Consider the following 26,695-nt stretch of genomic DNA (forward strand, 5'->3'; position numbering starts at 1 on the left):
AGTAAGGCATTTGACCAAGTCGCTCATGGCAGACTGTGAACCTTGCGGATGATGCAAGTATTGGCTGTGTAGTTGGTAATAAAGAGGATGGCTGTTGGCTTTCGGAAGATATTAGTTGTTTAGTTGAGTGGACGGAAATATAACAAATGGAATTCAATTTGGAGAAAAACAGGTTATAAAAGCAAGGAAATACGTGATAAATGAGAGGGTATGAAGAGGGCTCGAGGAATTGAGAAACTTTGCAATGCATGTCCACAGCCCCAGAAAGTGGAGGGCAGGTAGTTAAGGTGGTAAGGAAGGCAATGGGACATTTTTCTTCACTACGCAAAGCATTGAATACAAGATCAAGGATGTAAGCCACAGGTAGGATATGTGTACGTTCTGGTCACCACGAATACAGGAAGGACATAATTGCTTTAGAGACAGTACAGAGGAGATTTACAGGAATGTTGCCAAGGTTTGTAAATTGCAGGTATAAGAAGACTGCTTTGATCAGAGGAGGCTGAGGGATGATGTAATTAAGTTGTATAAAATAGTGAGGGCTTTGGGTAGATCCTGTTTCCCCTTGTGAAGTAGTCAGTTACCAGGAGGCATAGATTCAGAGGAATGTATTTTTCACCCAGAGGGTGAGGGCCTGGAACCCATTGTCTAGTTTGCTGGTCGAGGTAGGAACACTCAATTCATTTGAAAATGAACCTGGGCCTGCCCCTGAAGGAACGCAACCTGCAGGGCTACAGACAGGGTGTTGGTAACTGGGATTAGAATGGTGGGGCTGTTTTATTCAGCTGTTACAAGCATGATGAGGTGAATGACCTCTTCCTGTGCTGTGACTTTGCTGTGGTTCTAACAGGTCCATGCTGGTATTTATACTTCATATAAGCTTCCTCACTTCCTTCTTTTTCTCACAACTATCCTCCTATTCCTTTCTCCTTCATGTGTTTTTCCAGCTTCCCATTAAATGCATCCATTCCATTTGCGTCAACTATTTTCTATGACAGACAGTTCCATGCCCTTACCAGTATAGGAGGTTTCTCCTGGATGCCTTGTTAGATATATCAGCGATTGTCTTATGTTTACAGCCCTGTAATTCTGGTTAATTCCCCCAAATGAAAGATCTTCTGTAAGTCTACCCTAGCAAACCAGTTCACATGATTGGCGTCTTAATCGTGTCTCCTCATAGCCTTCTTGAGAAAGGAGCCCAAACCTGTTTGATCTTTCAGGTCATTGACCTTTTTTTCCAGGTTGTTGAAAATGAGAAGATTTTCGAACAACATGACACAGAGATTGCTGCATATCCTGGTAGAGAATCCAATTCCTTTCTTAAAGATCCCAAGTTCAAAGCAGAGTCTGATGGTAGACTGGATTTTACGAGTATTGGTAAGATGTGAACTCTGTCACCATTGGTGAGACGTCTCAATGTAACAGAAAAATAATATATGGCATGTCGTTTTATCCATTGCTAATTTATATTGACCAAATTTGGATATAATAGCTTGCATTTATATGATGTGGAGGAGCCGGTGTTGGACTGGGGTGGACAAAGTTAAAAATTACACAACACCAGGTTATAGTCCAACACGTTTATTTGGAAGCACTAGCTTTCGGAGCTCTGCTCCTTCAGGTAGCTGTGGAGCAGGATCATAAGACACAGAATTTATATCAAAAGATTACAGTGTCATGCAACTGAAACAGACATCTGAAGGTGCTCAAGGGTACCCTCAAAAGAACAAGGTACGATGCTCAACTTATCGATCATCAGTTCTGATGTGCCACAGTGAGAAACCAGAATGACCTCCTCAGGAGACAGAAACTGGATGCAATTGATAGCATACCCTTCATTGTCCAGTACTTCCCAGCACCGGAGAAACTACGCGATGTTCTTTGCAGCCTGCAACACATTATCGATGGGGATGTCCACCTTGCCAAGACCTTTGCTATTCCTCCACGTCTTGCCTTTAAACAATCGCCAAACCTTAAAAAGACTATTGTTCGCAACAAACTGCCATGCCTTCATGACATCACAGCACCATACAACCCTGTCATGGCAGCCAGTGTAAGACATGTCAGAGTGTCTACACAAATATCACCATTACACCTGGGGATACCACCCACCTTGTACACAGCAGGTACTCATGTGACTTGGCCAACTTTGTCTATCTCATACACTGCAGGCAAGGATGCCCTAGGCATGGTACACTGGTGAGACCAAGGAGACGTGATGACGATGGATGAATAGACACCATGCAGCAATTGCCAGACAGGCGTGTTCCTTCCCAGTCGGGGGACACTTCAGCAGTCAGGGACCTTCAGCCTTGGATCTTGAGGTGACCATTCTCCAAGGTGAACTTTGAGAGGCACAACAGCACAGAATGGCCAAGCAGAGGCTGATAGCCAAGTTCAGAACCCATGAGGATGGCCTCAACTGGGACCTTTGGTTCATGTCACACTACAGGTGACCCCACTAGTCAAGCAAGCACTCTCTGTCTCTTCCCCCCCCTACACACCCCCTCCCCCCACCACCACCACCACCACTCTCACACACCCTCCGTCTCGCAGGCTTATACTCCATCATATTCTCTCACACACTTTACCAAGCATGCACACATGCAAATGCACAAACATCCTCTCTCTCTCTTACACGCACACCTATAAGTCTATGGGGTGAATTTGCATTTGCAGAATTATATTTGCAGATACATTCTGTTTTGCTCAAAAAGCGCTCAATCTGCAGGCAGTCAATCAATCCATGTAATATTTTTTAGTTCCTACTTTAGAAATAGAACGAGTCTGACTCTAGTTTGGGATACAGACAGGCTCTAACCTCAAACCTTTAATGTATTGTCTGAACTGACATGTCACTTTTTTTTATAAAACCTTAAATTATCTCGAGAATGTGACTTAAAAAGAAGTTTTGGGATTTACATACTAATGAACCAAAACCTGCAACCCATTCTAAAAGATGAAAGACTTAACAGCAATCTAGCTTTGTTCAATATATCATTTCGGTTGCATGACGCTGCAATCTTCTGCTATAAATTCTGTGTCTTATGATCCTGCTCCACAGCTATCAGATAAAGGAGCAGCCCTCTGAAAGAAATTGCTTTCATGTAAACCTGTTGGACTATAACCTGGTGTTGTGTGATTTTTAACTTTGCAGTTATATAGCATCTTCAACACATCTGATCATAGCATCGCCAATATTGTGCCTCTTCCACATCTCTGGAAAGTTAGGATGAATTTTGTGCTTATGTCTTTGGGAGTGGGACTGAAACCATCAAACCTCTGACTTCAAGGCAAAAGTCCTACCATTGAACTGCACCAAGTACTTCAATAACCAATAGCTGCAAATAACAAATTACAGAGAAATGGGTAAACATACTTTCTGTTTTAGGAAGTGGTCTGTTGGTGATTGGGCTACATTTTTGGACAATCCGCTCAAAAACTAAATCATAACCCTAAACACAATTACATTTTCTTTATGGATGCATCTGTGAAATTGGACCTTCCATAGTATCTGTTTTCAAATAGCATGTATTTAGTTGATATTCAGAACTCCCAAAGGAAATCTTAACATGGAATTATTCAGGACTCTTGAATTATTATCACATGTCGGTGAAGGAATCATCTCGAGACACTTAGCAAAGATACACTTAAATTTCATTTAGATTAAATCCACAAAAATTCCTCAAATATTTCTGACTGCCTCAAAGCATGCTGAGATGAATTAGCATTATGATATTTTTATATTTTAAAAAGTGTTTGTGTAAGTTTCAGTCAGGTTGACCTAGATCTGGCTGATTTCCTAATATATATCTATCTTTTAATTTTCAGGATTTGTATGATAGACGGTTTTCTAAAGCCGAGTTTAATTTACTGGGACATGCCCTAGCTTTTGTTTCTGATGAAATATTCATGGCCATTTCCCAAGCAGAGATGAAGGCAAATTTATTGAAGATTAAAGATTACTGCTTTGACAGAGGAAAGAAATTTCTTTTGGGAGATATGTTGACTAAAGACACCATGTTTGGGTATGTAGCGCCATAGAGTTGGAAGATTCCCTTCTCACTCATATTGGGTTCGTATATTAAACTGACTTTCTTAAAAGGGAATAACAAAAGACAACAAGTAGTAATATCACACTCCTGAGCTGGAACTGCGATGACAAAGTAGTTCTGACTGGGAGTAGAACCATGGTCATGTTACTGTGCTAATAGTCTAAAGGCCTGGACCAATGTTCTGGACCTGTGAGCAAATCATGCTATTGGGATAAAATTTATTATGATTATGGAATTAAGCCATGAAAACTAAATCTGATTCAATGATATCTATCAGGAGAGGAGATTTGCCAATTTGCATCTCTAGAAATGTGCTCAGTCTGGATTGTTAACTGCCTTCTGAAAAGACATACCAAATCTTTCAGAATAAAAGTGCTGTGAAAATGTTTAATATTTTAATTTTGTTCTGTCCAAACTGGTTTTTGACTCTGCTATGTCAGCCAAAGAGTTTGAGGAAGGGTGGGACTTGTAGGAGATTTACCCCAGTGAAAACAACATGGATGAATATGATTCAGCACGAGCCTCTCTTGGGCAATTAGGGATGAACGATAAATAGGGGCTCCCCAAGAGCAAATAGAAACAAAATTCATGCCTGTGGGTTACATTATTGTAATTGACTAGCATTGATTTAGACACATTATTGTATTATGTGATAATGTCATGTCAGAGTCTGGGACAGTGGAAAATGTCAGGCCCCATAGCCAGGACCTGGGGTTGGGTGTGGGGCCGCTGTGCTCAGGTCAGGGATCTTGTCCAAGAGCAGCACAAAATCTGTGATGTCTGTCCCCTGTGCTGCCTCCACTCACTGTATTTTCGGTTCTGATCTTACTGATTGATGGAGCAGGCTTGAGCCAAATGGCGTGCTCCTAAGTCATATGTTAGTATGTGCATATTTGGATGGAGTAATTGTCCTGCTGTAATTTCTCTCTGTTCCTTTTGCTGTTCCTAGACACTAGCATTAAAGAGACTGTAATCTATTTGTTGTTATAGAGGTTGTGTTGAAGTACATTGAGGTAAGTTTTTTGCAAGTTATTGGCTAACATAGCTGAGTCAAAACCCAATTGAAAGGTTTTATTTTAAGAGGTATGTTGTTTGGAAACAACTTGGGATATCCATGCAGTATAGAACAGCAGTGAAGCAAAACATTCTCTGCTCTGGAGTATAGGAGATTAGTGTTGGATCTGATTGAGGTGTTTAACATGTTTTAAAAAGTCAGTAAGGTAGATATAGGCAATCTATTTCTTTGCACTTGGAAATAAAAAACACAGTGAGCATGACCTTGAGTTAGTTTATGTAGCAATAACATAATGTTTTCTCTCAAAGTGTAGTGGAAATGTTAAAACTCTTTCTTCAAGATCTGATACAAGTGGTCAGTTTGAGCTTTTAAGTTGGAGATTGATGGACAACCTTCAGTGAGACTTTTAAGGAATATGGAACTCAGGCACAAAAATTAGAGTTGAACTGCACATCAGTCATCTAATTTAATGGTGAACCAAACTTGAGAGTACGAATTAAACTAGTGCATGCAGACACAAGTTGGTCCTTATTTGAAGCTCAGATGCTTTACCAATTTTTAAATTCTATTGCAATTTAAAATTATTTAATTTTTTTTAAAGCATTTTGCTGTTTGGCAAGTGGAGTTTTTTTTGAATATTAGAAGCTTTCCATCAATACAGATTGAGAAGCCACAAGACTAAGAACCGCTACACACAAATACACCACCACTGGCTGGAAGTATTAATTGTAGTGTGACGCTTGTATAAGCTGCTTATGTTATAAATGTGAAAATAGGAAATTGTAATTAAAGTTGACAGGAAGAACAAATGGACATAATATTTTAATACATTTCATACAAATCATATGACTGAGTCCTGTGCCTGTAGTATAATGTTCTGTGCTACTCTGATCTACCAGCCAACCTGATATTTACTGTCTACAATTGCAGAAATTCACTAGACAATTGATCCCAAGATACATTTGAATTCAAATATGTGTGAGATTTTAGTAACAATGGTGTTAATGCTGTCATCAAATTAGCAAAGGAATTTTCTCCATTCAGCTTATATGTTTATAAAAGTATGTTTATACACGCCTGTAAAACAATAATCCTCTCGAGGCCCTTCACAGTGGTATTCTAAGACAAAATATGCCACATAAGAGGGTATAGGGCACATGACTCAAAGTGTGATCAAACGTTTGTGAATATCTGAAAGGACAAAAGCAGGTAAAGCTGTGGAGCAGTTAATAGAGTGAATTCAGGAGCTCAGCGCCCTTTAGGCTGAACACTTGGCCACCAGTGGCAGAACAATTAAAGTTGAAGGTGCTCAAGAGGCCATGATGAGAAGCAAGCAGATATCTTGGCGTTAGTCAGTCTGGAGGAGATTAGTAATAGGGAAGTGTAAGGTCATGGAGGAGTTTGAAAACAATGCTGAGAATTTTATATTTGAGGCATTGCTTAACCAGTAGAAAGTTTGGGTAGCACAATGGCTCAGTGGTTAGCACTGCTGCTTCACAGCACACAGATTCGATTCCAGCCTCAGGCAACTGGCTGTGTGGAGTGTGCACATTCTCCTTGTGTCTGCTCCAGTTTCCTCCCACAGTCCAAAGATGTGTAGATCAGGTGAATTGGACATGGTAAATTGCCCATAGTGTTAGGTGCATTAGTCATAGGGAAAATCGGTCTGGGTGGGTTACTCTTCGGAGGGTCGGTATGGACTGGTTGGGCTGAAAGGCCTGTTTCCACAGTGCAGCTAATCTAATCTAATCAAATCTTTAGGTCAGCGTGCACAGGATGATTGGTGAACTGGACATGGTCCAAGTATTTTGGATGCTGTACATTTTATAGAGAGTAGAACATGGGAGGGTACCCAGGTTTATTAAAGTTGTCTGTAGCTAACTAAAGTTTGAGGGTTTCAGCAGTAGATTAGCTGTAAAGTTACAAATATTAGACAATGGAGTTTTTAGTCGCCATGGTCAATTTAAAGAAATACTTTTCGAAACACTTCTTGGTAGGAATTATGAGAGTTTAATATCAAACTCTGGCATAAAGTTGTCTTAAATTTAATATGTATGAAATGCATCAATTAATGCAATTTTACATTATTTTCATTTTCCAGTGTTACAACAAATTGGACCTCGCTGACCTTGGATAAGATAGACCGCCTGGTTTTCTTCCTTTCAATTGATAATTTACAGAAGATTCCTCAGGTAAAAATCTCTAATACACATTAAAATGTGTAAACTCAGGTTACACCCTATTTCCACTAACTGTATTTCTAGACACCACAGTTGTGGAAGGCTTTAATGACCTTAAGAAAGAATGCAGCACAGAGTTTTTGCACAACACTGGCGCCAAAAGGGTTAAATTATTAAGACAGGTTATGTAAATAGTGGCTTGTGCTTCCTTATAGAACATTGAGATTATATAATTGTGGTATTACACTTAAAGGATTAATAAGGATCAATAGAGAGAAATTATTTCCTCTAATGAGTAGGGAGTCCAGAACGAGGGGACAGAACCTTAAATCTAGAGCTGGGCTATTTAGGGATGATGTCAGAAGGCACTTTCTCATAAGAAGGATAGTTGGAATCTGAAACCCCCTTATACACACACACACACACACACACACACACACACACACACACACACACACAGTTGTCTGGAGATTAATTGAAACATTTAAAGTTAAAGGGTAGACAGATTTTTGTTGGGAAAGCATGTTCAGGGGTATGGAACAAAGACTGATAAGTGAAATTGAGTTACAGGTCAAGTTTAATCAAATTGAATTGTAGAGCAGCTGTACAGGATGTTGGTTAGGCCACTTTTGGAATATTTTATCTTTTCGGAAGGATGTTGTGAAACTTGAAAGGGTTCAGAAAAGATTTACAAGGATTGCCAGGGTTGGAGAATTTGAGCTACAGGGAGAGGTTGAATAGGCGGAGAATCAGAGGCTGAGGGGTGACCTCATAGAGGTTTAAAAAATCATGTGGGGCATGGATAGGGTAAATAGACAAAGTCTCTTCCCTGGGGTGAGGGAATCCAGAACTAGAAGGTATAGGTTTAGGGTGAGAGGGGAAAGATATAAGGGACAAGTTTTTCACGTAAAGGGTGGTATGTGTATGGAATGAGCTGCCAGAGGAAGTGGTGGAGGCTAATACGATTGCAACATTTAAAAGACATCTGGATGGGTATATGAATAGGAAGGATATGGGCTGGGGTGCTGGCAAGTGGAACACGAGATATGGTTGGGATATCTGGTTGGCATGGACGGGTGGACCAAAGGATCTGATTCCATGCTGTACTTCTGTATGACACTATGATTCTAATAGTGACAAGAGGTTGGACAGTCTCCTCCTGTTTCTGTTTTTCTAAGAAAACCTTGTGCTATAGGATGCTGCCTGGACTGGAAAGCATGTCTTATGAAGACAGATTGAGGGAGCGAAAAAGCATGAGAGGTGACTTGATAGAGGTGTACAAGATGATGAGGGTCATAGATACAGAGAATAGCTAGAGACTTTTTCCCAGGGCAGAAATGGCTATTACAAGGAGGCATAATTTTAAGGTGATTGAGGAAGGTTCAGACGGGATGTCAGAGGTGGGTTCTTTACACAGAGTGGTAGAAGTGTGAAATGCACTGCCAGCGGTGGTAATAAAGTCAGATACACTAGGATAGGCACATGGATGAAAGTAAAATGAAGGGTATGTAGGTTAGTTTGATCTTCAAGTAGGATAAAAGGTTGGCACCATATCAAGGGCCAAAGGGCCTGAACTGTGCGGCACTGCTCTATGTTCAGTGGCAATGACTGACTTTTCCAGTCTGCAGGATTGACAAGTCGAAAGTTCTCTCCTGTAAATGCTGTGTGTTGTGACTGTATTTAATTTAATCTCTTAAGTACAGACCAGTGGATAAAGAAAGGTGATATGGGAGTATAGAAGCTGTATTATAGATAGTGCTAATAACTCTGTGGTTTGGTAGTGTTGGGAGGATAATTTTGCTGTGGGTTGGATTGTACACTTGGAAAACTTTGAGGAGGGGGCAATGTGAGGGGATGGTTGCAAAGATAGAACGGAGGAAGGAAAGAGATTGCAGGATTGTTGGAGCACCTGGAAGGAACAATCTTGGTGATTGGGATAATTGACAAGGAGATGCCAGTGTACATGAATCAGTAATTTGGGAAAGTTCATTGTGAGGTGCAGGCAGTAATTCAGTGTCGAAGGAAGCACTTCGATCTGTGTGTTTGTTGACTGATTAAAGATTCTCCATCAATGGAGTAAGAAGATTCAACTACCAGATATAGTAAATAGAAAATGTAAAGTATTTCACTGCTCTTGTGGTTTCAGAATGTTTTGATCATGGAGAGGATTGAGATGTTGTTTCACAGCCAAAAACAGTGGGAAGAGAGTGACTTTGGTTCTGCCTGCCTGCAGAAAATGGAGACTTCTGATCTTGATGACCTCTTTAGAAAGCAACAAATATTACTGCAGACCTCAGCCGGACTTCTCAGTGCAAAGCGGCTACAGACCAAAAATGGTGAGATTGGTCACGCTATATTCGGAATTTATCCCTTCAGCTGCCTTGGTCCTATGTTCTGAGAATCCTTCCTTTACCCCTGTTTCTTGGCTTCTCTTTCCTCTTTTAAGATACTCTCTCTGACTTGTAGGATTGCAGTTTGCACCTGGATTTATCCTAAAGAAAAAGTGTTCGTATTTCTAATCTTTTCTGGCTGCATGTTCTTCAAACCAATTTCAGTGACTGCCACCTTTGAACCCAGCACTGGGGCTGCAGAATAAAAGGCTGGGGGTGGGGGTATTGAACTTGTTATCAGGTAATCTTTTCTTAGTAAATGGTGCATAAAGGTTGGGGAGATACAAAAATAAGAAAGAAGTCCTTGGCAAATATTGACTACTAATATTACGTGTCTTCTGCTAGGTCTTGTCCTGAGTTGCAATGCAGTCCGAACCACCCTTCCATCGGTATGGACCATTGATTTGTTGACTAGCATGTCCAATGACGACTTCGTCAGCTGCTTGGAATTGTTTGGTCAAGATCCTCACTTCGAGTCATTTGAACTGTTTCAGCTCATGGAGAGGGTTAAGCAGGTAAAAATATTACACAGTGTGGTATTTGGCTTTATACAATGGGTAACTGGTTAAGTATTGGGGGGAAAACAAAGAAAAAAGGTTTTCTGATGGGGTGAAATGACGGGAGTGTTGGAGGAAGATTGTAAAGAGCAGAAACATTACCATGGACCTTTTGGAGCTAGGTGGCCTGATTTTCTCTCTATTTCTGTACATCTCACATTTTATTATAATTTGCTCTGCTCATGCCGATCCTAATGTCTTAGTGCTTTTTGGAGTCCATTCGTGGTGAATGTCTTACATATGTTGCTCAGGTACGTATAACTGAGACCATGAGTGCTAATAGAATTTTCCACATACATCACACATAATCAACTTGAAATCCACAGGTTATAGTAGAGAGCAGCCACAAGAGGGATCACTTCCTGGAGACATTGTAACCAAATGTAATGTTCCACTGGTTGCTTTATCTGACAACACCTATTCATACCAGTCTGGTGCTGAATCTGATAATGTTTTAGTTTCTGCATTTCAGCACCAGGCCACTCAATTTGTGTAAACCTAAGCCATCAGGGTAACTAAGTGCTTTGATACTGATGTTGTTTTGTGTTGACAAGAAGCTTTTATTCCTTTCTTTCATTCTGTTCATTTCCTTCTGTCTTTAAGACAGAGACAGATAGGTTCTTGATTAGTAAGGGCATCAAGGTTTATGAGGAAAAGGGAGGAGAAACGGGTTCAGAAACATCTCACCCATAAACGACTGGCAGAGCAGACTCAAATGGCCGAATGGTCTACTTTTGCTTCTATGTCTTTGGGTCTTTCTCCTGTAAATGCAGCTATTTTGATCGTCTGAACTAACCCAAATGAGAGCACATTCGATGTTAGCACCAGTTTCTCTTGAATTCCAATTGGATTTTTCAGTGACTACCTGACATTTATGGACCTTAGTTATGGTCTCTGTCATATATGGAAACACTGTCAAACCATTTGATAATCTTTCAATCCACTGTCGGCTTACAGCTCAGCCTTCTCATTTCTAGAGGAAAAAGCCACAGGTTGGTCAGTCTTTCTTGCCATGGATAACCTCTCAGTTTTGTTAAATCCCTTGTACTCTGTAGCGTTCATTATAGAGTTATTACAGAATAATTCTCTTCTCAGATTTACAGACCCGTGTCAGCAATGCCACCCAAGGTGATTGAGCAGCTGGGACAAATAGCGACTCAATTCACAGAAAAGGATCTAACGAGGTTGGACCTGTCAGACCTTGGAGCAGTGACAGCTCTGGGTAAAATTGCAAAATGGAGCCGGAAAAAGGTAGCTTATGCCTGTTGACGGATGAAAGTGAGAAACAATGATTTTTATTTCTGTAGCAACTTTCATATCCTTTCGACATCCAATTACAGTCACTGTCTTGGATTTGATTAGTCAGCACTGTTGGGAAGCTCATAAAATAGCAGTGTGATAATGATCAAATGATCAGTTTTTTGCAATGTTGATTGAAGGATAAATATTGCCCAGGATACTAGGGAGAACACCTCTGCTATTCTTTGAAATATTACCAAGGGATTGCTTTTGTACTCCTCAGGGCAGACTGGTCTCGGTATGACATCTTATCTAAAAGACAGTACTTCAGAAAGTGCAGCACTCCCTCAGCCTGAATTTCTTTGTCCTTGAACCCACACATTTCTGACTCAGATGTGAGAGTGCAACTGTTTGAGCCATGGCTGACACAGCAATGCCAAAATCAGCAGGTATACTGAACTGTGCGTGGACACAGTTAAAAACTGTTAGTATGTGCCCAATATACATTGCTGTTGTGCAACTTGATCTGGCTGACTAATCTGCATCCTGAAACCTCGTACCTATTGCGCCATCTACATGTTTTGTAACCTTTGTACTCAGGTGATTGCTTGTGTGTTTAAATTTTTATGGTTTTCCTGGTGACTCAGCTGGTTATGTCAATGGGTATCGCACTGAACTGACTAGCAGAGGTCCCAGATTTGATTCAAAGTGTGTCCTGAGTAAATTGATGTCTGACAATATAGATGCAACAATTGATATTTAACCCTTTGAGTGAAGAGATGATGGTCTAGGGATCCTGGTCCTGATTACTGTCCATTACCCATCTGCAGAGCAGGGGACTGAGTTAAAAGGTTGCCACGAGAAGGCCGTTTACTTTATCCAGTCTCTAAACTCAAAAATTTACTCCCTAACCTCACCACCACTTGCTCTGTTTAAAGTAATTTCTAATGGGGATAGGTTTACAAGGTCATGAGAGGGCACTGGCAATCAGGATGTTGGTTTGAAATGTGTGTACTTCAATGCCAGGAGCATCCAGAATAAGGTGGGTGAAATTGCAACATGGGTTGGTACCTGGGATTCCGATGTTGTGGCCATTTCAGAGACATGACTAGAGGGACAGGAATGGTTGTTGTAGATTCCAGGATTTAGATGATTCAGTAAGAACAGAGATTGTAAAAAAAGGGGTGGGTGGTGTGACTTTGTTAATCAAGGGTAGCATTACAGCAGCTGAGATAATGTTTGAGGACTCATCCACTGAGGTAGTTTGGGCTGAGGTTTGAAACAGGAAAGGAGAGGTCACCCTGTTGGGAATTTTCTATAGGCCTCAGAATTGTTCCAGAGGATAGTAAAGATGATTCTCAATAGGAGCGAGAGTAACAGGGTAGTTGGTATGGGAGATTTTAACTTCCCAACATTGATTGGTAATACTATAGTTCAAGTAGTTTAAATGGGTTAGTTTTTGTTCAATGTGTGCAGAAGGGTTTTCTGACACAGTATGTACTCAGGCTGACAAAGGGTGATACCATATTGGATTTGGTAGTGGGGAATGAACCCGGCCAGCTATTAGATTTGGAGGTATTTGGCAATAGTGATCATAATTTGGTTATGTTTACAATAGCAATGGGAAGGGATAGGTATATACCGCAGGAAAAGAGTTATAACTGGGGGGAAGGCAATTATGGTGTGATTAGGCAAGATTTAGGATGCATAGGATGGGGAAGGAAACTGCAGGGGATGGGCACTCTTGAAATGTGGAGCTTATTCAAGAAACAGCTACTGTGGGTCCATGATAAGTATATACCTATCAGGCAGGGACGTAGTTGTCAAGAGAGGGAGCCATGGTGTACAAGAAATTGAAGCTCTTGTCAAGAGGAAGAAGGCGGCTTATGTGAGGATGAGGCATGAAGGCTCAGTTAGGGGGCTTGAGAGTTATAAATTAGCCAGAAAATATCTAAAGGGAGGACTAAGAAGAGCCAGGAGGGGTCATGAGAAGTTGTTGGCGGATAGGATCAAGGAAAGCCCTAAGGCCTTCTATAAGTATATCAGGAATAAAAGAATGACTAGAGTAAGTTTGGGCCACTGAAAGATATTAATGGAAAGTTCTGTGTGGAATCTGAGAACAGAGGGGAAGTGCTTGATGAGTACTTTTCATCAGTATTCACATTGGAAAAGGGGAATGTTAGTGAGAATACAGAGATACAGACTACAAAATTATATGGGATTGTGGTTGACAAAAAGGAGGTTTAGCAATTTTAAAATATCTGAAAATAGATGGAATTTATCTTCAGATTCTCTGGGAAGCCAAGGAGGAGATTGCAAAGCCTTTGGATTCGATTTTTTATGTCATCATTGTCAACAGGACTAGTGCCAGAAGACTGGAGGATAGCAAACGTTGTGCCCTTGTTTAAGAAGGGGAGTCAGGACAACCCTGGTAATTATAGGCCAATGAGCCTTACTTCGGTTGTGGGGAAGGTGTTGGAAGAGGTAATAAGAGAGAGAAAATATAACCATCTGGAAAGGAATAATTTGATTAGGGATAGTAAACACGGTTTTGTGAAGGGTAGATTGTGCTTCACTAACCTTATTCAGTTGAGAAGGTGACAAAACAGGTGGGTGAGGGTAAAGTGGTTGATGTGGTGCATATGGATTTCAGTTAGACATTTGATAAGGTTCCACACGGTAGGCAATTGCACAAAATAAGGAGTTTTGGGATTGAAGGTGAGTTAGCGGTTTGAATCAGAAACTGGCGAGCTGAAAGAAGACGGACGGTGGTGGTTGATGGGAGATGTTCATCCTGGAGCCGAGTTACCAGTGTGCGTCACAAGGATCTGTTTTGGGGCCACTGCTGTTAGTCCTTTTTATAAATGATCTCGATATGGGCGTAGACGGGTGGGTTAGTAAGTTTGCGGATGACTCTAAGGTACGCAGAGTTGTGAATAGTGCTTAATGATTTGTGGGCTACAGAGGGACATAGATAAGATGCAGAACTGGGCTGAGAAGTGGCAAATGAAGTTTAATGTGGAAAAGTGTGAGGTAGGTCATTTCAGAAGAATTAAGAGGAATGCAGAGTACTGGGCTAATGGTAAAATTCTTGGCAGTGTAGATGAACAGAGAGATCTTGGTGTCCAGGTGCCTAAATCCCTGAACGTTGCCACCCAGGTTGATGGGATTGTTTAGACGGCATGTGATGTGTTGGCATTTATTGGTAGGTGGATTAAGTTTCCAGAGCCACAAGGTCATGCTTCAGTTGTACAAGACACTGGTAAGGCTGCACCTGGAGTATTGTGTACAGTTCTGGTCACCGCATTATAGGAAAGATATGGGACCTTTGCAAAGGGTTCAGGGGAGATTTACTGGGATGTTGCCTGGTATGGAAGGAAGGTCTTACGAGGAAAGACTGAGGGAACTGAGTCTGTTTTCGTTGGCGAGGAGGCGGTTGAGAGGTGACTTAATCGAGACTTACAAGATAATCAGAGAGTAAGATAGGGTGGACAGCAAGAGCCTTTTTCCTCAAATAGTGAAGTCTAACACGATGGGACATAGCTTTAAATTGAGGGGTGATAGATTTAGGACAGGTATCAGGAGTAGTTTCCTTACTCAGAGAGTAGTATTAGCATGGAATGGCCTGGCTGCAACAGTAGTAGACTTGCCAGTGTTAAGGGCATTTAAATGGACATTGGACATACATATGGATATTAATGGAATGATGTGGGTTAGATGGGCATCAGATTAATTTCACAGGTTGGCACAACATCGAGGACCGATTCTATGTTTCTAATGATTAGTAATATGCTGACTGAAACTTACTTTCCAACTGCTTGAAATTGAGAAATCTTAGTGTCTTGGTGAAGAGTAGGAGACTCTAATTGAGCTGGCATGTGTAAGATGGGCTGGAAGGCCTTCTTTAGTGGATGAATCTGAGACAGATTTAGGGCCACAAAATGGACATGTTCAGATAAATGACCATAAAGCCTTTGTGTTGCTACAAGAGAAATTGAATGAATTTCTTCACTCTAAAGGAGAATCTGATATTTGTTCTAGCTCACCATACTGTTTACAACCTTCCTGCGGGTCAACAGGCGCAGTATAAATGAACTGGATTCTGTCAGCTTGGTAGCTCTCGGACACCTTATTTGTGGCATCAAACAAGCAGATATCTCTGCAATAGACCGGATGTACTTTAGGTAAGCACCATCAAGATTACATTCTGCGGTACGATTCTGGTACAGGTAAGTTAGCATTTCAGAATTCCTTGTGTTTTCACGTGTTAATGGTTCCAAACACAAGGCAGCTGACAAGGTGGAAAGCTGAGCAAGGACCATATATGTGGCTCGATTTCAAATAGGAACAGATAGGTCAGAGATGATAGGAGCAGTTCTCCTGTTTACATCTCTCAACTGATTGAAGACTGATGTGTTTTAAAAGTAAAAGTAAGATGCTGCAAATTTATGGACGGTAGAATGTGGGAGGACATCCAGGTTGACCTGTAGGCTTTAAAAAACAAGGATGTATTATCAGCACCTGAATATATTTGCAACCACATCCATTCAGACACTCATGCAGACAACCACAAACATGCACAATCTCAAGAAACGCAATGTAACTATAAAAGATTTGCATTTAGGTTTTGAAAGTTTTTGAGATCTCTGTCACACTGCTTTTTCTGAGATGAAATGTTACAGGCCTGTGACATTTTCCTTTGGTCTCCTGAAGGATAGATTCTGGAGTTTAAGGAGAACAAATTTGCTGTGGTTGGTTGCTTGCAGTAAGAGATTTTACTTTCACCACCAGCTGAGGTGCAGTTGAACCTCCATAGTAAAGGCTTGGTTTGTGTTCTCCAAATAGAAAGATAAACACCATCCCAAATTCTCTGCCTATTAATGGTCCTTAAACATGACCCTATTCATTTCCTGGTCTGGATCTTACTCTTGATGCCCCAAAAATTTGCCTTAGAGAATGTCCTCTCTTTAATCTAATTTCTGTCATATGAGCAGTGTTTTTCTGTCTGTTGTCTACACAAATGGTTTCTAGTGACTGATCATTATGAAAAAAGTTGGGTCCATGATTCGCCTATCTGTGAGTCTGATAAAATAGGGGTCTTTTGCACACAGTCTCTCGAATTCAACTCCAAATCCGAAATGTCTGCTTGCAGTATTGTGAAAACAATTTCTTTAAGGCTGTATTTGCTGACACCAGCATGATATGCTGCTTTAAATTGCATGAGATCAGATTTTCGTTGGTGTCGGTGGGGGGAGAGAGATTTGAAGCAGGCAACCATTAACCACTGCAAGGGCCTTTTGCAATTTAGTGATCTCTCAAAGATATATTCCATGGATACATGGTGACTTGGCTGCGAGGATTCAGAACTGCCTTGCCCATAGAAGGCAAAGGGTAGTGGTGAAAGGGTGTTTTCAAGTGGAAGTCCACAACTGGTGGTGTTCTGCAGGGATCCAGACTGGGCTCTGTGCTGTTTGTGATATATGTGACTTGGATGCAAATGTAGATACATTGGTAAGTAAGTTTGCAGATGGTACAAAGATCGGTGGAGTTGTGGATAGTGTAGAACGTTGTCAAAAGACACAGCAGGATATAGATCAGGTGGAGGTATAGGAGTAAGTGTGAGGTGCTGCACTTTGGGACATCAAATGTTAAGGAAACGAGTACAGTTAATGACAGGACCCTGAACACATTGATGCACAGCGTTATCTTGGGGTTCAAGTCCATAGCTCCTTGAAAGTGGCCACGTAAGTAGATGTAATGTTAAAAAAGGCATATGGCATGCTTGCCTTTATTGGTCAGAGAATTGAGTATTCCTGATGAAGGGCTTATGCTCGAAACGTCGAATTCTCTATTCCTGAGATGCTGCCTGGCCTGCTGTGCTTTGACCAGCAACACATTTGCAGCAGAGAATTGAGTACAAGAGTCAGGATGTCATTTTGCAGCTTTATAGACTTTGGTTAGGCCACACAGAGTATTGTGTTCAATTCTAGTTGCCACATTTCAGGAAGGATGTGAGGTTTTGGAGAGGTTACAGAAGTGGTTTATCAGGATTCTGCCTAGATTAGAGAATATGAACTATAAGGACAGGCTCGAAAATCTCAGGTTGTTTTCTCTGGAGTAACAGAGGCAGAGGGGAGACTTGATAGAAGTCTATAAAATTATGAGAGGCATTGATAGGGTTAACAGTCATAATCTTTGTTGAGTTGAACTGTTTCATAGCAGGGGACATGGATTTAAGGTGAGGGGGTAAAGTTCAAAAGAGATATGAGGGGCAAGTTTTTTTTTACACAGAGTGGTAGGTGTCTGGAACATGCTGCCAAGGGTGGTAGTGGAGGCAGATACAATAGCGGTGTTGAAGAGACTTTTCGATAAGCACATGCAGATGCAAGTAATGGAGGGATATGGACCAAGAGCCTGCAAAAGGGATTAAGTTCATTTGATGTCATGTTCGACACAACATCATGGGCCAAAGGGCCTGTTCCTGTACTGTATTGTTCTGTGTACTGAAATATCTAGAAAGTTTGTTTGCATTTTGTTGACTTGTCTAAACATAGAGAGTAGTTCAAAAGCTTTGTATAGATCCAGGCAAGGAAAGGTCACCTGACCTCTCAGCTCCTTTTATTTTAACATCAAGTATTCAGTTTGCATTCATACTCCACAGGGCTCGAGAGTGTGCTGCTGGAAAGCAGAGCAGGTCAGGCAGCATCAGAGGAGCAGGTGAATCTACATTTCAGGCATAAGCCCTTCATCAGGAATCCTGAAACATCGATTCTCCTGCTCCTCAGATGCTGCCTGTGGTGCTCTACTTTTTCAGCACCACACTTTCAACTCTAATCTCCAGCATCTGCAGTCCTCACTTGCTCCAAATCCACAAGGCTATATTGTGAGAATGTGATATAGGAATAGAGCACACAGCCCCTGCAAACCTGCTCTGCAGTTCACTGACATCTTGGCTGATCTATGACCTAACTCCAGACAAAGTTGGGTGGAAGGGGATCATGGGGAGTACTGGCACCAGCACAGACTATTTCAGTCACACACATTTAATGTATTTCTGTGGACCATCTATTAAATATTAGTGATTAATAGCCACTGTTAGTTTTAAATTCTTATGTCCTCTCTGTTTTAGTACTGGTTAAAAATTTTAGACCTCTTTTCTGTTTAATTGTTTAAAAAAAAGCCTTTATTTCTAAATTGGACACACTGGTGAAATGCTGTGTTGTGCTGGTTTGTCTTAGTATGGCAGTCCTATGGACCGGAAGACTGAGCCTATCCTGTGACGAGCAGCAGCTAGCAGCCCTGGCCAAACTTGTCACTCACTCTCTGACATTCGGAGACGTCAGCCACTGGAGATCTGAAGAATTCACTGAAATTGGTTCTATTGCAGGCAAGCAGCCATTATTTTTACATTGTTTTGTAAATTTAAACGCCATTGATTTAAACATAACTTAAACATCTCATAAATTTAAACATCATTGCTTGTTAAGAAAAGTTTCCACACTCACCACCATGTCTGGAAGGACAGGTTATGTGGTGATATATCATACTGCTGTTTGCGGAACTTTGCAATTTGGCTGGCATGTTTCCCACAGTACAACAATGACTGCACTTCAGAAAGATATTTCTTTTGCTGCAAAGAGCTTTGGGACTTGCCAGTGTCTTGGAAGATACTATTTAAATCCAAGTCCTTGAATTCCTATCACAGAACTCCATGCTCACTATTGCTGGAGCCTGTTCTATCATTCAGTTAGATCCTGCTAATATGTATTTCAATTTCATTTACCCACCTTTGATCCATTTTCCTTAGGTTTTTGCTCAGGTTAGTACACTATCAACACCTAAATCTTGATGTTTTGGTTTACCCCCAGCATTCACAGCCTTTGTCAGGAGAGAGCTCCAGTTTCCCATTCCCTCATTGTGTGAAAATGTGTTGCCTTGTGGAGCTATCGGAAGCTTGGGACAATTTGAATGATTGCTGTCAGGAAATAAGAAGGATTTGGGGTGAAGGATGGGGATAGCGAAAAATTGATGGAGCGTTATGTCTCCCAGATATTTTTCAATGTGATTGTTGAACAGGAATAGCAATATGTATAATATAGTGGAAGTCCTTGATAACCTGGGTGCGGGGGTCCACATAAAAAGTGGAAAAACTTGTAGCTGAACAAATTTAAGAAATCTCCTATTCTTAAACAGCAAAATGAACTTTTAAATAAAGATTTATCTCTTTTTGGGCCTTGATTCTGTTGCTCTATATGCCACTTTACAATATATAGAAGCAAACTTGTACAACAACAACAAATAAAACCAGAAATTGCTGGAAAAGCTCAGTAGGTCTGGCAGCATCCGTGGAGAGAAATCACTTCGCGTTTTGATTCAAGTGATCTTTTATCACAACTAAACCCAAAACGTTAACTCTGATTTCTCTCCACAGATTCTGCCAGACCTGCTGAGCTTCTCCAGCAATTTCTGCTTTTGTTTCTATTTCCAGCATCCACAATGCCTTCAGTTTTTGTAGGGTTGCATTATAGATGTGCAAAAGCAAAATATTGCAGATGCTAGAAATCTGAGATAAAAAAACAGAAAATGTTGGAAACATGGGTCAAACAGCATATCTGGAAGTTTGTAATAGGGTATAAACAGTTACTGCATGAATGAATGTACTTACTATCTTACAATTATTATTCTCACTCCCTCTTTGTTACTTCAATAGCTGGACTGCCAGATATTATACTGTCAGCTCTGGTTAAAGAACAAATTGAAGGACTCACTCCTGTTGCTGTTGCTACTATCTCGCCAAAGAAATTTTCCGTAAGTGTGGAACATTATCCTTCAATCCATATAATGTAATATATGAATAATTAAAATGGATAATTTTATTTCATTGACTTTACTTTTCTAAAACTGTTGACTGTTTGTTGGAAAGACATTTTGCATGGTCATAAAATAATTACAGATGACTAGGGCCATTTGGCCCATTTCATTGTCTGTTGAGAAGACCCTAAATCCATTACTGCAGAATCTAATTATTCCCTAAATTTATTCTAGGAATTTTCCCTCTGTCTTACATTTGAAAATGTATTGCAGCCATTGATAACGATTTTCCTAGAATTGGGTCTAAAATGACTTTTTATAATTTCAACCTGTGACCCGTCATCCTGCTTTCTCAATTTCATTAGAAGTAACATTTCTGATTTTTTTTTCTATTCCATTATACTGTTATTTATCCTCCTTTAATGTGATCAAATGCCTCTTTTTCCAGACCAAAAGCCTGAATTGCAACCTTATTTTCTCATGGCCCTTTTATACTCAGGATCAGTGCTGTGAATCCTTGCGCATGTTCCAAAATTTGAATGTTTCTGTTTATCTTGTTGACCTGAATTGAACACAATGCTCAAGGTGAAGTCAGACCAGAGCACTGTACATTCTACAGATGCCTGCTACCATGTGGTCTTTGGTGATTTGTCATCTATAAAGCTCAAAGGTCAGTTAGCAGGGTCTCCAATGGTCCAGAATATCACAGTCAAGGATGTGAGTTTCCTAAAGGAATAATGATCGGGAAACAGAAACCATAAGAACATTTTCTGTCACATAACCCAGTGACATTAAGGTCGTTGACCATACCACTAAATTGATTGAGACCAAGCAACGCAACATTGGTCTCCATGAAAATCATTTAGTTACAATTCAATCTTTAACACCAGGGTCAATTTTGTAACAGGTCATTAAAGTAGTTTCCAATCCAATTTGTCACCAGATATACTGGGATTTTTTTTTTAGGTGTTTCCTAATTCCTTTTTTCTTTCTGTGCAGGTTGCATTCAGTCCCACACAGATTCGCATGTTTAATTATCAGCAGGCGGTAGCTGTGACTCCTGCTCAGAGGCAAGAGCTCGATGACTTTCAGAAGAAAGCTCTGGACATGGTGCTCACATCATGGCACAGAACAGCAATTGACATAAGAGGTAGAGCTGCATGGGCTGTCTGGCCAGCACGTTATATAAAACATACAACAATGTTGTGGTTCTGTTCGCCGAGCTGGGAATTTGTGTTTCAGACGTTTCGTCCCCTGTCTAGGTGACATCCTCAGTGCTTGGGAGCCTCCTGTGAAGCGCTTCTGTGATCTTTCTTCCGGCATTTGTAGTGATTTGAATCTGCCGCTTCCGGTTGTCAGTTCCAGCTGTCCGTTGCAGTGGCCGGTATATTGGGTCCAGGTCGATGTGCTTATTGATTGAATCTGTGGATGAGTGCCATGCCTCTAGGAGTTCCCTGGCTGTTCTCTGAGAACTCATGCATGGCACTCGTCCACAGATTCAATCAATAAGCACATCGACCTGGACCCAATATACCGGCCACTGCAGCGGACAGCTGGAACTGACAACCGGAAGCAGCAGATTCAAACCACTATAAATGCCAGAGGAAAGATCACAGAAGCGCTTCACAGGAGGCTCCCAAGCACTGAGGATGTCACCTAGACAGGGGACGAAACGTCTGCAACACAAATTCCCAGCTCGGCGAACAGAACCACAACAACGAGCACCCGAGCTACAAATCTTCTCACAAACTTTGAACATACAACAATGAGGCTCGACACATCCATGCTGGTGTTTATGTTCTACATAGGCTTTTTCTTTCCCTATTTCACCTAATAGCATGTTTTCATTCCTTTCTTCATTCTGTGCTTAGTTAAAATCCCTTAAAGACATCTATGCTGCTTGCTTTACTCGCCATTATTTAATTGGTTATGACGAGCTTTCAATGATACCGAACTATCAGCAAAAGCTGAACAACTCATAAATGTTCCAATAAAATTAAAAACATTTTAGAATATTATGAAGTGATTAATCTGACAGGGGACTCTGCACTTGTTTGTACTTAGCGAGTTTTGAAAAGATTTGTAGCTCAGGTTGAGATTCTGGGTGTAGGTTTGCTCACTGAGCTGGAAGGTTCATTTCCAGATGTTTCGTCACCATACTAGGTAACATCTTCAGTGAGCCTCCAGGCGAAGCACTGCTGATAATTCCTGTTTTCTATTTATATGTTTGGGTTTTTTGGGTTGGTGATGTCATTTCCTATTCTTTTTCTCAGGGGTGGGTAGATGGGGTCTAACTCGATGTGTTTGTTGATAGAGTTCCGGTTGGAATGCCATGCTTCTAGGAATTCTTGTGCGTGTCTCTGTTTGGCTTGTCTTAGGTTTGGATGTGTTGTCCCAGTCGAAGTGGTGTCCTTCCTTATCTGTATGTAAGGATACTAGTGAGAGAGGGTTATGTCGTTTTGTGGCTAGTTGATGTTCATGTATCGTGGTGGCTAGTTTTCTGCCTGTTTGTCCAATGTAGTGTTTGTTACAGTCCTTGTACGGTATTTTGTAAATGACATTAGTTTTGCTCGTTGTCTGTATAGGGTCTTTCAAGTTCATTAGCTGCTGTTTTAGTGTGTTGGTGGGTTTGTGGACTACCACGTTGCCAAGGGGTCTGAATAGTCTGGCAGTCATTGTTTGTACTGCTGGGCATGAGGCTGTGTGGAGAGAATGATCATCGCTAATAATATTATTGGTTTGGCAGTGCCTCAATATTAAAATTGTAAACTGTTCCCATCCTATAGTCATCTGAAATCTCTGTGCTCCTCTAATTGTGGCCTTTTGATGTTCTTTGATTTTAGTTGTTTCACCAGAAGTGGCTGTGTCTTAAGCTGTTTGGGGCCAAAGATCATCTTAAACCTCTTAGACTCGTGACCTAGTTATTGAATATTAATTGTATTTCATTGAATTCAGGTGATGGGCATTAACTGTTCACGTCCCATCTCATCCAGATGGTAAGAATACGATAGACTAGTGGTATTATCACTTGACTATTAATCCAGAGACCCACGTAATGTTCTAGGGGCCTGGTTCAAATCCTGCCATGGCAGATGGTGAAATTGGAATTCAATATAAATCTGGAATTGAGAGTCCAATGATGACCATGAATCAGTTGTTGATTGTCAGGAAAAACCCACCTACTTTCAAGATATGTAATATAATCTCTGTTACTTGATTTGGTTGATTGGTAAATGTCTGTGATTGTTAAGGGCCTTTGTGGTGTGGTGGGGGTGCGCAGCGGTTATGTATGAATAGGTTCACCAGAAAATAAAATATATAAAGGAACAAATAGATTTTGGTTTTTGGTGAGGAGAAGCAGGTGTACAGCATGTAACTCCATACATTAATTACTGTAAAGGTATGTAGACATTATTTTCAATTCTATCCTTCATCACCTTGATTTCTGGAAACTAACAGACTTCTGAGGTGTATTACTACTAGAGCATTTTTGAGATAGTGACCACAACTCAATTAGATTTAGGATAGGTACTGAAAAGGATGGGCTGGGAATTAAAGCTCTAAACTGGGGAAAGAGACTAATTCTACTATGAGAAAGTGAGGACTGCACATGCTGGAGATCAGAATCGAAGAGTGTGGTGCTGGAAAAGCACAGCTGGTCAGGCAGCAGCAGCAGGCAGTCAGGTAAATTTCTCTCTGATGTGGAAGGATCTCATCTTGGATCACTTTAACCACACGGGATCAATGTGGATTTCACTAGTTTCCCCATCTTCCTTTCCCTCTCCTTAACCCCCACCCACCCAACCACCACCACCTTATCCCAGTACCAACCTCCCGTTCTCTTGTACAGTCCTACCTGTCTATCTTCCTACCCACGTTACTGTTCCACCCTCCTCCCAGACCTATCACTTTCATCCCCACCTTCATCTACCTATCACATTCCCAGCTACCTTTCCGCCCAGCTCCACTGCCCTCCCATTTATCTGTCAGCTGCTTTGGCCCACAAGCTCCCTTCCTGATGAAGAGCTTATGCCTGAAATATCGACTCTCTTGCTCCTCGGAAGCTGCCTCATTGGATGTGCTTTTCCAGCACCACATTCTTCGACTCTAATTCTATTAAGATCAGATACGATTTTTCCAAGTGGACTAGGAGCAGCTATTTCCAAGTAAAACTGTGTCAGAGCAGTGAGAGACATTTGAAGAGGAGTTAGTGAGAATATAGGACAAACATGTTCCAATAAAGTCAAAGGGTGGGACCAAGATTAAAGAACCATGGATGTCAAAGATGGCATGAAGATTAGGATTAAGAGCAAGCAGATACTGAGGGACGAGATATCTAGACCTTGGCAATAATTTTCAAATACTCTCTGGCCACAGTGAGGTGCCAGATGACTGGAGAACTGTCAACATTATTGCATATAGGTCAGACCAGGCAATAATTTCCTTCCTTCTAGTGAACCAAATAAGTTTTTCTGACAACTGATTGTTTCGTTGTCACTATTAAAGAAATTAGCTTTCAATTCCACCTTTTTCATAATTGAATTAAGCTTCACTTGTGGAAGAGACTAGAACTGGAGGATACCATTTAAAAATAAGGGGTCTCCCAAATACAGATTAGAAATTTCTTTCTTACAGTAGACTGAAATCTGTGGAGTAAAAAGTGAGGTCTGCAGATGGTGGAGACCACAGTTGAAAATGTGTTGCTGGTTAAAGCACAGCAGGTTAGGCAGCATCCAAGGAACAGGAAATTCGATGTTTCGGGCCAGAGCCCTTCATCAGGAATGAGGAGAGGGTGCCAGGCAGGCTAAGATAAAAGGTAGGGAGGAGGGACTTGGGGGAGGGGCGATGGGGATGTGATAGGTGGAAGGAGGTCAAGGTGAGGGTGATAGGCCGGAGTGGGGTGGGGGGCGGAGAGGTCAGGAAGAAGATTGCAGGTTAGGAGGACGGTGCTGAGTTGAGGGAACTGACTGAGACAAGGTGGGGGGAGGGGAAATGAGGAAACTGGAGAAATCTGAGTTCATTCCTTGTGGTTGGAGGGTTCCCAGGCGGAAGATGAGGCGCTCCTCCTCCAGCCGTCGTGTTGTTGTGCTCTGCCGATGGAGGAGTCCAAGGACCTGCATGTCCTCGGTAGAGTGGGAGGGAGAGTTAAAGTGTTGAGCCACGGGGTGGTTGAAATCTGTGGAGCCCTCTTTCTTCAGATAGTAGTGGATTAAGGGTCACTGAATATTTCTTAAGGCAGAGAAAGATAACATTGACTGAGAATGGAGTCAAGGGATGTAAGGGATAGACAGAAAATTGGACTTGAAGCCAAAATCATTTCAGAACAGGATTGAGGGGTTGAATGGGCAACTCCTACTCCTGTTCTTAAATTGTCTGCCCAATTGCTGATGATGTGGGACTTGCTTCTGGATTACTAGTTCAGTAACATTGCCACTGCCTTCTCCACTTTTCAATGATATTGGATAATTGGTGACAATTCCCATGTCCTGAGCACATGTCAAAATTACATCCCTCCCCAACTAGGATGTTAGGTGACTACGTTTTAAAAAAAGAAAATCCTTGCTGACATTTCTTGATGAATGTTTCATCCTTGCGGCTAAAGATTGTTAATTCTGGGAAGCAAATAAGCAATTCCATTTACGTCCACTGTCGGAATCATGCCACTTCTAGATTTATGCTGGTGGCTAAGCATCTGCCAAATCTCTCTTTTACCTAATGCACCTGTACATTTCATTTCAAATCCCAGCTATTCATGTGGCTTTGCTCAGCTGACAAGTTTTCTAAAGTACACATTAGGCCTCCAATGCATCAAATTTCTTTCCTTAACCTTGACCCCTCTCTTCCTTTCATACCTCCTTTTAAAACCCACCCCTTTTAGATATCCTGCCTGAGTTCTTAATTCAGAATAATGACCATTTCAAGATTACTGCAAAATTGATATTAAAACAATTAATTTAAACTGTATCATGGATCATATGTGCTGGTTATTAATGAAATGTTCTCTGTTTATAGGAAGATCATCTGGAGAAGTTATTTCAGGAAGCGTTATTGGAATATTATTTTGTGTTGTTTGGACTGTTTTACATTCAAGTGGAGAAACTTATCTGTAAAATACATTTTATCTTCGGTCCTTTAATGTGTCTGCCTAACATTGCATAAGTACATTTTTAGTTGTGTGTTGGACTGACTGCAAACATTCCATATTGATACGATGTACTGTTTGTCTTGCAAACCTTTCCATTATTGCTCTTGGCCATCCTTCAACTGTGTGTAATTTAATAAAGAATTGTTTTCTGCTTTGAATTAAATTCACCATCAGAATCAATTGAGTGCTTTTATTTCTCCAACTGAGGTCTTCAGTTCCTTGCTGTACTGTTAATGACCCTGCCTAACTGCCTCAGCCCCAGTATTTGGAATTATCTACCGGAAATGTGCTAACTCTCATCTT

General features: G+C 41.1%; 1 protein-coding gene across 1 annotated transcript in view; it reads left to right on the top strand.

Annotated features, from left to right (window-relative positions):
* Positions 1-26,468, top strand: part of strc1 (stereocilin 1) — a 71,049-nt gene extending 44,581 nt beyond the window's left edge. The window contains exons 16-26 of the mRNA XM_060852843.1: positions 1,242-1,377; positions 3,832-4,028; positions 7,172-7,262; positions 9,397-9,586; positions 9,986-10,155; positions 11,293-11,448; positions 15,478-15,620; positions 18,675-18,823; positions 20,147-20,244; positions 21,247-21,397; positions 26,260-26,468. Coding sequence (XP_060708826.1) covers positions 1,242-1,377; positions 3,832-4,028; positions 7,172-7,262; positions 9,397-9,586; positions 9,986-10,155; positions 11,293-11,448; positions 15,478-15,620; positions 18,675-18,823; positions 20,147-20,244; positions 21,247-21,397; positions 26,260-26,357 — 1,579 coding nt within the window. The 3' untranslated portion in view covers positions 26,358-26,468. The remainder of the gene's footprint in view (positions 1-1,241; positions 1,378-3,831; positions 4,029-7,171; positions 7,263-9,396; positions 9,587-9,985; positions 10,156-11,292; positions 11,449-15,477; positions 15,621-18,674; positions 18,824-20,146; positions 20,245-21,246; positions 21,398-26,259) is intronic.
* The last annotated feature ends 227 nt before the right edge of the window (positions 26,469-26,695 follow it).

Source organism: Hemiscyllium ocellatum, chromosome 39, assembly GCF_020745735.1.
Source record: "Hemiscyllium ocellatum isolate sHemOce1 chromosome 39, sHemOce1.pat.X.cur, whole genome shotgun sequence".
Lineage (NCBI taxonomy): Eukaryota > Metazoa > Chordata > Chondrichthyes > Orectolobiformes > Hemiscylliidae > Hemiscyllium > Hemiscyllium ocellatum.